At 33.6% G+C, this 16,775-nt stretch overlaps 1 protein-coding gene across 8 annotated transcripts in view; it reads left to right on the forward strand.

The window, feature by feature from the left end:
* The window catches only part of LOC124405654 (histone deacetylase 4), a 104,958-nt gene that overhangs the window by 59,199 nt on the left and 28,984 nt on the right, over positions 1-16,775 (forward strand). For 5 of the 8 annotated variants that reach the window (XM_046880730.1, XM_046880732.1, XM_046880733.1 and 2 more), the window contains one exon: positions 13,457-13,516. In XM_046880730.1, the coding sequence (XP_046736686.1) occupies positions 13,457-13,516 (60 nt within the window). Of the gene's footprint in view, positions 1-13,456; positions 13,517-16,775 lie in introns of those variants that run through there. The other 3 variants (XM_046880731.1, XM_046880735.1, XM_046880737.1) reach the window with 1 other exon arrangement.

Genomic DNA, 16,775 nt, shown 5'->3' on the forward strand with positions numbered 1-16,775 from the left:
AAGAGAGAGAGAGAGAGAGAGAAAAAAAAAAGAAATCTCCGTATTTTTTAATTCTCTCGCTGAATGTACGTGAAATAATCGATCGTTTTGAATTCTTTCCTAATTTCGACCGTCTGGCATGCACATACCTACATAAATTATAAAATAAAAATAAGGCTGCACTCAGGCTGTGTATGTATGATAAAGCGGCGGGTATCGAATTCATCCGTTTACACTTTGCAAGTACCGTTAACTTGTTTTCAAATCGCCGTCTGTCTGAAGACGTGAATTGGTTAATGCCCCGCAGGTACAATATTATTACACCGCGCGCGTCGACGTTCCTGAATTCATTTCGCGTATTTTTTTTTGTTCTGTAAACGCTGTTTTAATCTTAAAAATACTATACCTTTTACCTTATACGTGTATACCTGATTAGGTTTGCGCTAATATGCGATTTACATATGGGGAGTTCCATGCGAATCCAACCAAGCTTTGACCCTTGCCATTTTTGATTTTGTTGAAAATATTTTCTGTCATCCTCCTAACTCTGAAACCGTAGCAACATTGTTTCAACGGTCTGAGAATACCTAAAAAAATTTCAAAACTTGTATTTTTAACTTACAATTAAAACATTTGTAGACCGGTTTCATTATGAAACTGGTAAAAAAAATTTGAATAAGCCAACAGATTGGACAAAAATCGTTCCATAATGGAATCGGTCTAAAAATGTTTTAAGTAAAAAAAAAAAAGACTTGAGAAGTTTTCGAAAATTTTCAGACTGCTCAATGTTTTAGTTGACTAGAAAAATTGAAAGCACTACGGAAAAAAAGGGCAAAATTTGGCCTATTACGAGCCCCGGTCTTGAAATTTTTGGAATAGAAATTACAGTTTCTGAAATTTTTTTTTAAGAATTCTAAGAAAGGCCCCCTTTTAAAATCGCTTTAAATATTTAGAAAATAATTGAGCAGTTGAATAAAAAATTAACAAAAAAATATTGAAGGCACTGTCTCAGAGTTGGAACAATTGCAGAAAAATGTCAAAAACAAAATCTCAGAATGGGTGTTTTTTTTTTTTTTTTTTATTTCAAATAATTCTCAAGAATCTGAATTTTCCATTCCGGACGAGTTTTTCTTCTTTTTTTTTTTTTTTTTTTCATTTTTATTCACCACTTTAAACACCATGTTTCAACGTTCCGAAAATTCTCAAAGAGTCACGAGAAATTCTTCGTTCTTGCGTCAAAGGATTCAGAAATGAACACAGAATTTTTGGTGACTCGTTAAGAATTTTCGAAACTTTGTAAACTAAACAGTCTAAAAACTCTCAAAAAAAAAAATCTTTTTCCTCTTATTCTTTTTTTTTTTTTTTTTTCGTGGAATATAATTTGTTCAATATTTATGTTACATGCATAATACTTCATCGATTTTCGATCTGATATTTCAAATCAATATAATACAGTTTCAGGTCTCGTAGAACTACGTAAGCTTGTAGGTTATAGGTGCAAGCACATCCGCCTTACACAACCGACACGTATACCTACGATAGAAATGGCAGGGTTTCGCCGTTGTTTTATCGGACACTTGAGCGTTATCGGTTCGAGAGAAATAAATGATACTGTGCCCGCTGGCATCGACGTGCAGCTGATTCTATTTATAGATCGAGAACGCCAACCACAAAGAGTCATACGGTACGATATATGTATATTCTTGTTATATATACCTACATGCATCTATTCACATGTGTGTATTTGTATCTGCGATTCATAGCGATTTTTTTTTTTTTTTTTTTTTTTTTTTCCCCTCTAAAGAAATGTTTACGCAAACTGTTGGTATTACGTACTTTTAATCCAGATAAAAAAAAAACTCAGGTTCTCTTGATGAGGTAGGGGAAAAAAAAAAAAAACACAATTCACGATCTCCAGAGTTGGGGATAAATTTTTTCTTCTCAGCGAAGTTCACGCGCATATACTATACACCAACCGAGGTCGAAAAATATTATACGCATATTTCTCCTCCAAGATCCGGTTGGGTTGTTGTAATTTTAGAAATACTGCAGAGATGTTTTATCGTGGGTGTTGGATATTTTTAGAATTCTTTTGAATAACCGGTGCGTGTATTTCTATACGTGTTGTACACCAGCAGAGATACGCGCATGCGCAACGTATATCCACTTATTAGTATAGTCTAGTATCGTATAGTATACATATATATGTAGCTTTTCCAGAATTTCCCGCAATGTTTTTCTTCCACGGCAACGACGTGATTATATGTGTGTATATACACGATGTAAAAAAAAAAAAAATGTCTCAGCAGGTCCACTAAAATTTTTGGATTGATTTAAATATTTTTTTTTAATGTATTATTAAGTGAAAAAAAAGTACAAAGTACAAGTTAAATGTTGATAGGATAATTTAAATGTTAAAATTAGAATAATTTGTGTCATATTGATTAACGGAAATGTAATAAATAACAGAAACATAAAGTGGAACTACTGGGACATTATGTTTAGTTAAATATTTCATATTATCGTCCAAGGCAGAGAATCGTTCCAGCTTTTCACGTGAATTATACAGTTGACGTATAAGTTTAACAGAAAATAAAACAGTCTCAAACACTGTGTCTCAATTTTTTCACAAAATCTTCTACGAATCTGTATAATTGTTGGTCACGTGCGTTCTAATCGTGTTTAAACCGAATTTAACATTATTTATACGCAAATAGTAGGATCAAAATATGAATCGATTCAAATTTGAATATATATATAATATACACACATACACTAATTTTTGTTTGAAATTTGATTTTTGGTAGATATAACATACTTAGGTACGTATATATACCTATTCATTCTCAATCATTCCGCATAATAGTACGCACACCATGCACGATAAAGAGTTAATTAATTAACAACTGCGCAATTATAACGTATATATAAGATATAATACATGTATATTATATATATATATATATATATATATATATATACACACGATATGATATGATGAATACGCGCCTGCGGGAGCTAGCGTTGAAACGTCTATAAACGAGCGTATTTGCATCGAGTCAATAATTTATCCGCCCCCTCGTTGTATCTCCTATCTCGGTTATCTCTCGCTCAGCTCTCGAGGCTCGGATCGACTTTACTCCACCTACACGTCTAATAGAGTATACATATATACATATTATATATGCCTGGCTGGTCTATAATAATCTATACGCGATATAAATTAGTTAATGTTCGGTCTTCGGTGTTCGGTTTTACACACCAAATAACGAAAAGTCGCGTATAGCTGAGGCAACGGCCAATTTAACGCCCCTCCGTTTCCACCCACGCCTCACCCTTCTCTCCTCTCTCATCTTTCTCTCCTTCTCGTGTAAATGGGTATAGGAGAGAGCACAGCTAGCGGCGACTTCCTCGAGATCTCTCTCGTGCTGACCTACACACCGACATTCATTAGCTAATAATAGCTCTCTGGTTAGTTTGACGTAAATGTAATGTAGGTACCAACATGCATACGGTTGCCGTTGGTCTATGCATACTATTTATACTATTTATACTATATTAGAGGTATTATAATGCCGGTGGTCCAGCATGCGGTGACCTCAAGGCTCTTCGATCATCGTTCGTTTTACGGTGTTGCCCTGGTCAATTTCGACGATATGTCGTATGTAGGTATATATCTAGAAATATCGAAGTCCACGTAATTCGAATGAGGAAAAGAACTCAACAGTCTCGTTCTATACATATATTATACGCAATTCTGAACGGAAAAGAACTTGAATACATTTTCATTTGACATAGAGTTAAAGAAATGGCATGAAATCAGCGAATTTTACTATTGCGATTTCGTAGAATCTGGGAAATATTTGTTTTTCAATTTCTTCTACCGCAAATGATAATGAATTGGAGTGTTTTTTTTTTGTTGAGAACAGTAGTATGGAATGGGGTTTTTAAGCACCTTTTTCGCATCTCAAATAATTTGCTTGACGACATTTCGAGACGGATATCGTAAATGACAACGTCAAAGTCGTCCAGTAGCTGTGAGAAGACCCTCAGAGACAAGAATATTCCCATTCTTCCAAATATTAACCGGGATTTTCTTTTTTCCTATATATATATATGTATGTGTATGTATGTATGTATAACGATATGTATACGTATATTTTGTTGTGTACTTTAGATGAGTATTTAATTTCAAACGATTTCAAAGTAATCGATTTGATCGACGCAGGTGCCTTTTATTGTATCGAGATTGGAATGTGCTACATACCTACCTATATGTATAATAATATCTGGTATAAACGAGATTGGTTTTGAGATTTGGACGCGTTTACACGCCGGCAAATCCGGCCGTGCGATCGTTATAATTGACTATTTTAATCGAATCTTCACAACCTGCGCACACTTGAGTGTATTACGCGAGATAGAATCAAGAGAAAAAAAAAAAAGCAGAAGAAAGAAAGACCGTTGAAGGAAAAGAAAAACAGACGCCTGAGCGAAAAGTATGCTTTACTGATGAAACTTCGTGAAAATTTGTCTAAAGTGGGCATCGTGAAATTGTTAAAGAAAAAAAAAAAAATTCATAACGTATAATAAGTTTGTAATAGTGAATAAAGAAATTTTTGTATTTAAAAAACGTTTACAGGAGAAATTAAACGAGTTGATACGTTGGAAAGTTTCAGGAAATTTTCCCCACTGTTTCATTTTATTATCAGCCGTTCAGACAGGCTGGAGACTTTTCCACGTTCAGCTTTTTTAACAATCTTTTTATCTTTAAATATGTGTGTGTATAATGCACGCGTATCAGACGCGGTGTATCAGTTGAAACGTAATCTCGTAAACCGGGTCGATGCGGCGATCACGATTTCATTCTTCATCCTCAGTTTGTTGTTTTTGTAAATAAAAAATATAAAAATATGTAAATAAAATAAAATATGAACAGTGCAACAGGTTGGTTGGCAAAAAATCGCCACTTTTGATCCATATTTTATCACAGGGTTACCTACGACTCGTGCATTCAGGGTTTAAGTACCAAATGACCATAATCGTAAGTCATGAAAGTCTCTTTCAAAATTAAAAAAAAAAAAAAAAAATTGGCAATACTGGGATTATTAAAAAGAAGCTTAGATATCGAAGGTCCGTTCGAAATCTCTTGAAAATTGTTTGATTTTGCTCTACGATTGATCATATTTTATTGATGGACATATGGAACACAGATTTTAAGTTTTTTTTTTTTTTTTTTTTTTTTTTTTATTTCAACAAAATTCCGGTATTTTCTATTCTTGGACTTTTAATTAAAAGAAATCTTCACAGCTCACCAATCCAATAATTTAACAAATCTAGAACGCTCAACTATCCCGTAATGAAACCAATGAAAAATTATCGATTCTTGGCCTAGAAACCATCGGAAAATTTGTACAAAAATCAAACTAACCTGTGGAGGAGACTTAACGATTGATGACGGGATGAAAGAAAAAATTTTGTGAATACTTTCACGCACGATAATTGGTAGAAAAATATATAATAACACCGAGAGTCTGCAGTGTTGGCAGGTCGTATTTTAATTAATTTATACTTCGGAGTTAGGCGACGTTTTAAATGCGCACGTCCGGAGAAACGACGTCGACGACAACGACGTCAACGACGTCGACCGCAGTTACGAAGAGAACACTTTGCGGCAGGTTTACTCGACGGTAAAATCAGCGCAATTAATGCGGGCTTTTAATTGAATTATTACGAAGCGAGGAAAACTTCACGTTCTCCAAACGGCGTTACAGACAATTCGGATGTCTCATAAATATATTATCATCATTACTATACATTTACCTCGTTATCGCATATACATATATGATGAAAATTTCACAGAGTAAATTCAATTTGTTTTTATCTAGGTTATATAAAGAAGTCAAAGTCGGGCGATTGAAGTTTTATTATAATTTTATTGTTATTAAATATATATATTTTATATGTAATATCTGCATAGAGACGCCTGGCCGTTTATAATCGAGTTACGAGGCGAGTCGGTTTATTTTCAGAATTGCTCGTCACTGTACCAATTATCCAATAATCCTGACGTTTCTAAATTACCAAATTACATTCTCTCTCGGTTCCTCTCGAGCGTAGGTATATATAATAATAACATTGAAACCCACGAGGAGGTGACTCACTCTATAGTCACCATCCTCTCGGTGATCATCCGCGGCTTGCGCGTTACATAACTGCAGCTTCTTCGCGTGCAATTCATCCTCAGCCTTAAGAATTATTACGATTATTATTGTCATTATTATTATCATTATTATATATTACATTATGCTCGTGTAATTCGTACACTTTTTCATCGATTCCAGATGATTAGATACTACGGTTAATATCCTTTATTTTTTTACTTGTATTGTGTATAGACAATTTTTAGCGCCAAGTTATTCGAATCGTTCCTTGTAACAATTATTTTAAGAAAAGGATTATTTTTTTTTTTGTTTGTTTTCTCTGATATAATTAAGTACCTACTCGGAAAAACGGATCAAACACAACTTCGTGGAATTTGGTTAATTTTTCTCAACTCATTGAAATTACAAAAGTAATTTTCTAAGGCTTTTTGGGAAAGATGAAAATTTTCGTGTTTCTGCCGGAAGTTTGACTAGATTTTTCCTATTTATTTATCATATTTTTATCGAATTTCTATAGTAGTGATTTTTTTTTTTCTTCCATTTCAGTCTAACTCTTACGTTCGACACTGCATGTATTTTTTTTCTTTAAATATTCGCATCTTGAGAAAGTTACTCAGTCAATTTTTCGGTTCGAAATATCTGAAACTCGATGAGTTGTGATATTTTGATTAGAATGATTCATATTATTTTTTTTTTTTCATCTAGTTTTCATCACGCTAAATAATAATTGATTTATGTGAGATGTTTCTTGATGTTATTAATGATGAAGAGAAGGCGAATCTGAGCGTGCAAAGAGTCCCCTGCCTCCCTCGGTGAGAAAAGTAAGAATTACGATTTTCCAGCAGCCGACAGCTTGAAATACCCCGGGACGCCGTCTATCAGTCTATTCTGGGCCAGCCACTTTTTTGCGTTCTTCATACCGTTCACATATTTATACTTATAACTATTTATACACGCATCTTGCCAGTTGTCCGCGTCTCTGAGTATATAATACCTGTGTGCACCGATATATATACATATATGTATGTATAGGTACGTACCTACGGCTTGCTTTTACACAAACGCTTCGCAGACTGTCGCCTTAGCTAAGAGCGTATTTTTAGCCTCACTCTTTCGCTCGCTTTTCGTTTGCAAATTAGTCGAATCACCCGATAAAGAATCTCCATTAATAACAACGAGGATATTACACGTAGTACGTGTGCGTCGTGTACATATATGTATATATATACATGTATATGTATAATGTATATATATGACAATGACCGTAGTCGTACTGGTGATTTTCGCGAGAGAATTTCGTCTTCAGCGTTTAACGAGGAAGATTCATCTTCTTTTTTTTTTTTTTTTTTTTTCAATTTTATTTTATTTTTCGGATTCTTACAACGTATTCTGGGTTTTTAGTCTTACAATTACGAGATCGTTAATTTAATTAAAACACTCGATTATACATTATAAACGTATAATTTGTTTATCTATGCGCACAGGTGAAGCGATTTTTTATAACGCACACTCGGTACGACGTTAATGACTAATAAATTTCATCGATCATGAGGGAAAATACCAAAATGACAGATATCTACGTGTCAGATTTAGTTTGTAACTTTTATGTAAGTTTGAAAGAACGTTACTTGGAATCCCTGATGAATTACTCACTCTTAGAATAATAACGATCTATTAGAATTTATGGTGCGCTGGTTAATTCGTTGACGAGATTATCGTGTTTATATAACGTTTTATATTATACGAACTGATTATCATTTCGACAAAATTATTCTCCAACATTGCAAGAGAATTGTAATAATTACAATATTGTTTAAATATAAGTTTCTAAAAACGATGAACGTCTGTCAGGGAATGTTACGTACATTTTACATTCAGCTTGATTCTGAGACGCGATTATGGAATGTACGTAAATCAATTGAGCGATAAGTAATGGCCAGTAATTGTTCTTATCAGGTTCTACTCTCATCGTCAGGCTCGTTTCACCTGTCGCGAGTTAGTCGAGCGCCTTAAAGCTGCTAGTCTGAAACTATTCCGTTAACAAACGTTTTATTATTATACATATATATATATATATATGCTCTCACAATATACAATCTGATTATTTATTCTAACTACTCCATTCCATAAGCCAAGGGATAGTAAAATTGTTTAAGTAAAGTTGCAACTAAATCGTATTCTGCGATCTGTGACGTGCAAAAAAGATTTTGAAAAAAAAAATCAGTACAAGTTGGAACGAATTTGACGTGAAAAGAAAAAACGAAAGAACGTAAAAAAAAAACAAAAAAAAAAAAACGAAAAAACGAAATCAAGTCGATCTCAAATTCTAATTCGTTCCCATACAACCTTATTACAATTTATAATACATTTATCCACCCGATTTTTTACCCCAACAATGATTAGCAGTATTTTAACTCTCGCAAGGATAAAAAAATTCTTGACTCTCTGCTTTTTTCTGCAACGCGCAGAGTCTGACTTGAATTTTTTGTTCTTTTTCTTGTCATGTTTATTTATAATACACGTTTTATTAATTTATACCGACTGTATTGTTTTTTTCCTTTCCTTTCATCATCTCCGCACGAGTCTCTAATAGACATTTTTTTCTTCCCCCTTACGTCTGTTTCTCGTTTTTTACTTTTCCTTTTTCTCCTCCTTCTTCTCGCTTTTCATTTCGTCTTATGTATATTCTCTTCGATAACCGCGAATCGCGTGCAGGTATTACAGCTTCGTGGTTCTTCTCTTATAATCTACCTATATACCTACACTCTCGTCGCCTTGAACTTGAGTCGAAGGAATGCGCCGAGCAGTGACCCTCGTTCAGTGTTCACTCTTCACTGCTTGCCGCTTCTCCTTCGTTCGTTTCTTCCTTCCTTTCAGCTTCCAGATCTCCTCTGTCATCCGTTTCACCGCCCGTGCGTCATCGCAACGGCGATTATCCTCGTTCCGATACTTTTCCTTTTATTACTCATACTACGTTGCTTTTTTTCTTATTTTTCATCCTCTCACACTTGCCGAATTTCACAACAACTTTATCCACATTATCATTATTATTATTATTATTATTATTATTATTATTATCATGGATTCCTCTTATCTCTCTTCACGTATGCGATACAGCTCACATTAACTATAAACGAATCTATAAATAATTCATTATTTTCTTACTTATCATCGAAGGTTCAAAACAGCATTCTGATATATTTTCACTGCGATCTTCACGACTGCAATTCCACGCCGGAAGTGAGTCGCATTGTTATTGAATCAAAAGACACGATAGAGACGAAAGCAATGCAATGGATCTCCGTAACTGTATTCGTATAACCATTCTACTTCCTATGTTTTGTTTATTCTTTTTCTCTTATTTTCCTTTCTATTCTATATAAGTTCCTTTGATTTTGAATTTGATTTTTGAATTCTCTTCTCATAAATAAATCAACAATACCGAGGAGAAGAAAATTTCTCGTTTCATCTATACGAAGAAGGAAATTCTTTATTATATCCTGATGATACACACACACACACACACACACACGCGCGCGCGCGTATAAGAATATTATCTACGGTCAGAATTTTATTACGTGATTTTAATAACCGGATGTTGCACGATGCATAGGCCAGATACGGGTTATATGCGGTTTTTAATGCAGCGGCAGTCTGAATTACATTTTTAGACTTTGATCGGTGTTTCGTTTCGTTTCGTTTCGTTTTTTTTTTTTTCTTTTCTTTTTTATTCTACCCCTTATCGCGCAGGATATTTCTTGCAGCAATAATATAAGCGCGTGTAATCGTGCGTGGACATAATTTTCTTCACCAATAGAAAACTACTCGGAAATCGCAAGATCTGTGAGTTCGTTCTGTCATTATGTTCTTTTCACATTCTTAGTTTCCTCTCTTTCACAGCGAGCGAATCACAGCTTAGATTCCCTGCGCGCTCCAGTCTCGAGTGCAATTCTAGGATTTACTATTTTTATCCTACTCACGTCTATTGTACCTACAAGGTATTATCGTCGGTGTACGAGAATTGTGTAGACGTTGTTTAAAGATTACTTTGCTTATGTACGAATCAATTATATTATAATTATGTACTCGATAATTATATGTCTACATACTTCGTATCGTGGCAGGAGAGGAAAAACTGATGATGCATCATGGGTCATGGGTATAATAAGAATTACGTTGACGAATGTAAAAAAGAAGGAGATTGTAAAGTTTTCTTCGTCGGTCTTCGTCGTATAAACGCCTAACTATCGAGTAAAATAAAATCCTTTTTTTCATTATCTGTTAATATTGTGACAGAGTTAAAATTTATAAGGAACAGTTACTATGTTACAATATAGTGGATAAAATATACATATATATATACTTAAAAATAAAGCGAAATTTATTCAATTTATAAATGCAAAATAATAGAATTATTGATTTAGCAAAAATTTACGTATCTTACGTAATTGTACGTATCAGACGTCCGTCAATTATATTATTATAGAAAATGGAAATTATTTGAAGTGGAATTGAGAAGCGGTGAGTTGGAATTGTTTTGTTCTACCGAGTTATTCATAGAACGGTGAATTAATCGATACGGGCAATTAGTGATCACCTTGCCATGGGAAAGAAGAATTACGTCTGCATGTATGTATGTATGTATGTATGTATGTATGTACGTACGTACGTATGCATATAGGATGTGTATGTACGTAGATGACAAGTGTATGAATACATATAGCAGGTATCAGATCTCAGGTATACATAAGAATTCCTACGAGTTTTGCTGCGCTGTCGTACTTATTGTTAGATTTTACATTATATGATGGGTATTACGTGAAGGTATATACTCGTAACTATACTTGAGAAATATAAGTAAAACCGAGTACTCGGCACGTCGATAAAACACGTTTATTTTTATTACGATCACTTCTCAGCCCTCTACAGGTATAGATTTTATTACAACCTGCGTAGAACTCCAGATTTTTTATAAACAACAACGTAAAATTTCAAATGCAAAAATGTTTCGTCGATCTATATATACATATACATATGTATGTAAAAAAAAAAAGGTTCGAATAATTCTTAAATTATGCAGCGTTGACTTGTGAAAATGATTCTTCTTCCTTGTCGTCGTATGTGTATATATATAATATAAATTAAAAACAGTAGGAACGATTAAATTCAAATAAAATTTCTATATGAAATTGAAATATATATATACATATATTAAAAGATAAAGAAAAAACCGGTAGGCTGCAAAGGTCGCGTATACGGATAATAATCATGAGAATTCCGAGGCAAGTTTCAGCGGAAAAAAATCCTAGGAATGGATAATTATTATAATTTTTATTTTTTTTTATTTTTAATCTCTTTTACTTCAGTATTTTGTACGGTTGACGTCATCGTGTTTGTAACACACGCGCACCGCGAATATTTATACGTACATACATATTTACATAATACGCATGTTCGGAAAGTAAAATTTCATCGCAATCGCGGTTGTATATCTACTTTAGTGTTGTTTTTCGGAAATTATGCAGAGTATGTAGAAGAGAGAGAGAGAGAGAGAGAGAGAGAAATTGAAAATAAATTGTTTAAAAACCGTTGATATCACCTCACATATTATTGCAAATAATGTGAAACCGCGGAATAGGAGTGAAAATAATGTTTATTACGCTTTAAACCGGGTCTTGGGATTCGACGTTATCGTTACACGTCATACGCGTTGTTGTTTTATCACGTACATTGTTCGACCGATCATCCGGGAGCATTGCCGATATTTTTAGACGCATACGCACCGGCATATTAATATTCTAATGTACATACATGCATATAGCTCGCATACATAGAAGAGCATGTACGGACAGAGGTTCTATTATTATTCCCGAAGGTTGTTTCTATTATACATACATATATATTGCATTTTACGATAGGCAATATCTCTGTATTCTACATTATAATATATGTATACATATAATTAGCTATACACATATACATATATACATATATATTGATATCGGGGTATGTATCTACAGTCTACACCACATACTTTGGTAGACACATTGTTGTACATTATTATATGATCTATAGACGACGCGGCGAAGCCTCCGTCTAAAAATAAAATTCGTATATACCTACCTATACATATGTACGGCAAAAGCTACAAGTATAAATAATGTTTGGTGTACCTACTTACCTATATATATACAAGCAGGGTATTGCGTAATTGATTGGATGGATGACGATTGCTTTATACTATATTGGATATTACAGTTGATTTTCAATCGAACCTGTGTCGTTCATTTGTTTTCTTTTTTTTCCCTTTTTTTTTTTTTTTATTGATACTTTGTCATCTTCCTTTTTTTCATTTACGAGTACAAGTCGTTTCGTAACAAAGTTGCAGAGAATTGAAAAATTTACTTCCACAACAGTATGTGTGTGTTGCTATATATATGTATTTTACATTACAATATTTTATTTCTATCTCGTTTTTGCAAACTTTTTATAAATTTTTATGTTACAATATATGTATATTGTTATCGTTATTATTATTATCATCATTATCATCTCGTCGTCGTCATTGTAGACTACGTAGCTGCTCGACAAACAGTGAGATTCGATAAATTATAACAACCGGTGCACGTACAAGTACATACATACATATAAATACGAAGAAAATACTGTATGCATGTAACCTGTTCGAGAAATATATATATATATATATATTGGAAAATCTATGTGATTTCATTGTTGAACTATACGGAACGATGTATCTGGACGATATATTATACACGTTATGCACGCATTTATTGAAGGTTTTCCTCGAAGAATCCACGACCGCAACGTTGATTTATAATAAATAAAATCTTGCGCGTATACCTTGCAACGTCTATGCGCAACACACCGCATATCGTGATTCATTGATATTTTATGCAGACACCACATTAGCTGTGCGTGTAACTGTAAGAATAATAATGATAATAACAATATTATTAATAACAATAATAATAATAATAATAATAATAATAGTAGTAGTAGTAGTATAGTAGTAGTGCATGAACAGTAATTATTTTTATTATTCTGCACTGCCGGAATTAATTATGTTATAATGTTTGAGCATATAGTAAGTTAATTAAGTCTTTCGAATATTGTTTGAAAACAAAATTTCATATTATTTTTCCTGTAGTAATATTAATAATAGCTTTTTTCTACACTCTATTATTGACGTATATAGTGTGAATATATGGGAAACTGTACGAAGAGGGGAGCAAAAAAGGGGGGGAAAAAAAAACTAACCTCGTTTTAAACACGTTTTCAATTTGTTTCAGAAGACGTGGGCTATAGAAGTGTCGAGATATCGTCCGCCTTCGCACATATACCTCAAAAAGGTGAGTTTTTTTTTTTTTTCTCTTCTTTACGGATATAACGGTAACGCATTACATACTACAGTTTTATGTATGTATGTACATATAAGAATCGGATCGGTAGTAAGAAATTTTTTGCATTATTTATATCATTATATTATGTCCGAAGTAAATAATTAAATAATTTAATATATATATATGTATGTAAATAAGCGAGGAAACGAAAAGAATAAATTTTCAATTCGCGAAAATGAAATTTAAATTGAACAAAGAACGAGAGATAATGTCGGAGGATTTTTTTTTAATAACAAAACGCGGCGATCATCGTTATTAATTTAAAAGAATAAATTACGCTGTGGGAGTTGGAAAGGTTCACCTTCGCTTGACTTTTTCAGATCATTGTACCTACAATTAGTTGGTTTAAACACTTAAGTTGACCATTGATATGTAACATATGTAAAGCAGCGGGTATACACGTCGCGTCGGTATAATAACCGAGAAACTTCATACCTCATCGTCCGATCTCGCAGATTTAAATGGACATAATGTCATGTCACCACGTGCGCACGTGCAAATGTCGATAAACCGTGCTTCGGCAGATCACCGCGTCGATGTGTAACAAGTGTTTATTACTATTAGTTAGTTCACGCTAATCGTTTCGATAAACGCGATTCTCGCTTCCGACCGACGGTCGTCCTTTCAAATTTAGGACCACTATTTTTACACTCACGTTTTTAACTCTCTCTCTCTCTCTCTCTCTCTTTCTCTTTCTCTCTCTATTTCTCCCTCAATCGCTCCATCTCTGTCCCTCACTTCGCGCGAATGTCAAGGATTTAACGGAGGTGGTTTTCCTTGCGCATTTGAAGCTCAAACTTTTGGTATAGAATGGATTCTTCCGCTACTGACCTGCGGCAAATTGAAACGGCATAGATTATACCTAATCGGCTGCACATTTTTTCACACTCGAATCGTATAGACGCGTTATGTTACGAAATTGTTCGAATGCTTGGGTAAAATTGAATTTTATTATCTTTTTTTCTGTTCTTTCGATTTAGTTTCCTCAGATATATTCAACTCGCCGAATGTTTTTGTTATATTCGTATGCAATTATAATGATAAGCACTTTATTATTTTATATTTATAATGGTGAAATTCAGAATTTATCGTACGTTCGATAGATCAACATTTTTCTTCCTACAGTTTGCAGTATTTATTTATTTATTTATTTATTTATTTATTTTTTGTTCAAATTTTTTTTCAATTGCAGTTTTTTGCAATCTTGCAAAAAACATTTTGTTTAAACGTGACTTTCGTTCGTCTCGTTTGTTAACAATTATTCTTTTTTACGTATATATTCGGTAATTGTGTAAAAATCAATGAAAACAACTATAATGATAACGATAATAATAATCTATCGTTAATTTGACAGCTCTTGCAAAAGCCTCGGATCAATATGAAAGATGCAATGATTGCATACACACATTGTATCGAAACGCGAAACCCGTGATCTCGGATCTTTTAATAATAATAATAATAATAATAATGATATAAATATTATAACCGGCACTCAAAATCAGCAAGCAGCAGAGCCTCTCGATTTTGCTGCACGAAATTATCTCTTCTTGTCTCAATAATTGCTAATTCCCCGATGGTCGTAAACGTCACTCCGTCATCGTACAACACCCAGATAAGGACAAATATGTATATACATAATATGCAAACACGTACGTATGTCGCGAGTATAAAGTTCACTTCGTCTCTTCATGCACACACACACACACACACACACACACACACACACACACACACACACACACACACACACACACACATATATATATTTATACACATACATACATACATACACACACACACTTATTACACGTAGGCACATGTGTAACGTTTGCATATACAGCGCCTAATATCTGCACGTATTTTACTTACGTATTCTTACACGTGTATACATGTATACATATACACACACGTGATATTATGTATATATGCACTTCATCTAAATAAAATTTCCTTCCCGGTTCACTGCCACCGTTTTATTATTATACTTTTACACGTGTTTGTATGCCTCTGTATTTGTACGTAATTATTTATGGGTGTGTGTGTGTGTGTGTATATATATAGATGATCGAATTTGTGTCGTGAATTTGAAAATGAGCAAGAATTTGATTGAAAAAACAAAAGAAAAAAATACAATCCGAGAATATTTTTGCAAATGTATATTATATATATATATATATTACCGACGTATCATGTTTAAATAAGATAATCGGATAATCTGAATACGTATTATAAAATCGCGGACGTTTTGGGTAGAAGGGTATATTATAATAATAGTAATAATAATCGCATGGAAATTTTTTTACACATTATTGTATGCTCTGCTAAATTAGTAATAGAAGAAAATCTATTTTCATATTATGTATTCATTGAAATTTAGAATTTACCGGAACTTGTACGTGGATTATAAAAATCACGTTTAAATTGATTGAACTTAATATTGAATTTTGTATATTTGCACGCTAAGTCACTACAAAACGGACAACACATATTTAGGATTATAATATCGCAATTACATTCGTTGCTCACGGTGCAGAGATTACACGTAAAGAGGCGTTCGTAGATGGTATACATACCTGCATACTAGTAACCTTTGCTCGTGTATTTAAACAAGTGTCTACGCTTGAATGGTATACATATATTGTATTATATGTGTATGCATACATACATAAATACGTACATACACACACACACACACACACACAACCTGGTACGTTTATCTATAAATATAAATGCTCGTTAAGATATGTAGATTTATTTCGCGTTGGAGACGACGTCACGTGTTCTCTCTCTCTCTCTCTCTCTCTCTCTCTTCCTCCCCCCCCCCCTCTTGAAGCCACCATTTTTCCCCCTCCCCCTTTATTTTCCCCACCAATTCGCGTAGTGCAAACCAGCCAACCAACAACGAACACTGACAGTGGTGTTTCACTTGCGATGTTGGTATTATCGATATCATCGTAAGTGCGCAGGAATTCTCAGTCGCGATCGAGATCGCTCCGCGCGAATACTTGCGGTTTAAATGATACACGGATTAATTAATTAATATGTAACGTTTTTTTTTTTTTCATTGTAATAAAGTTTGACAAAAAAGAGGGAAGGAAAAAAAAAAAGGAAAACCCTGCGGCGACGAGGAAATTTGCTAACGATCGTGTATGGATTATTCATGTTTTCATCGTACTTGATCGCTGCTGGGAAAGACGAGAAAGATAAC

This window comes from Diprion similis, chromosome 4, assembly GCF_021155765.1.
Source record: "Diprion similis isolate iyDipSimi1 chromosome 4, iyDipSimi1.1, whole genome shotgun sequence".
Classification (NCBI taxonomy): Eukaryota; Metazoa; Arthropoda; class Insecta; order Hymenoptera; family Diprionidae; genus Diprion; species Diprion similis.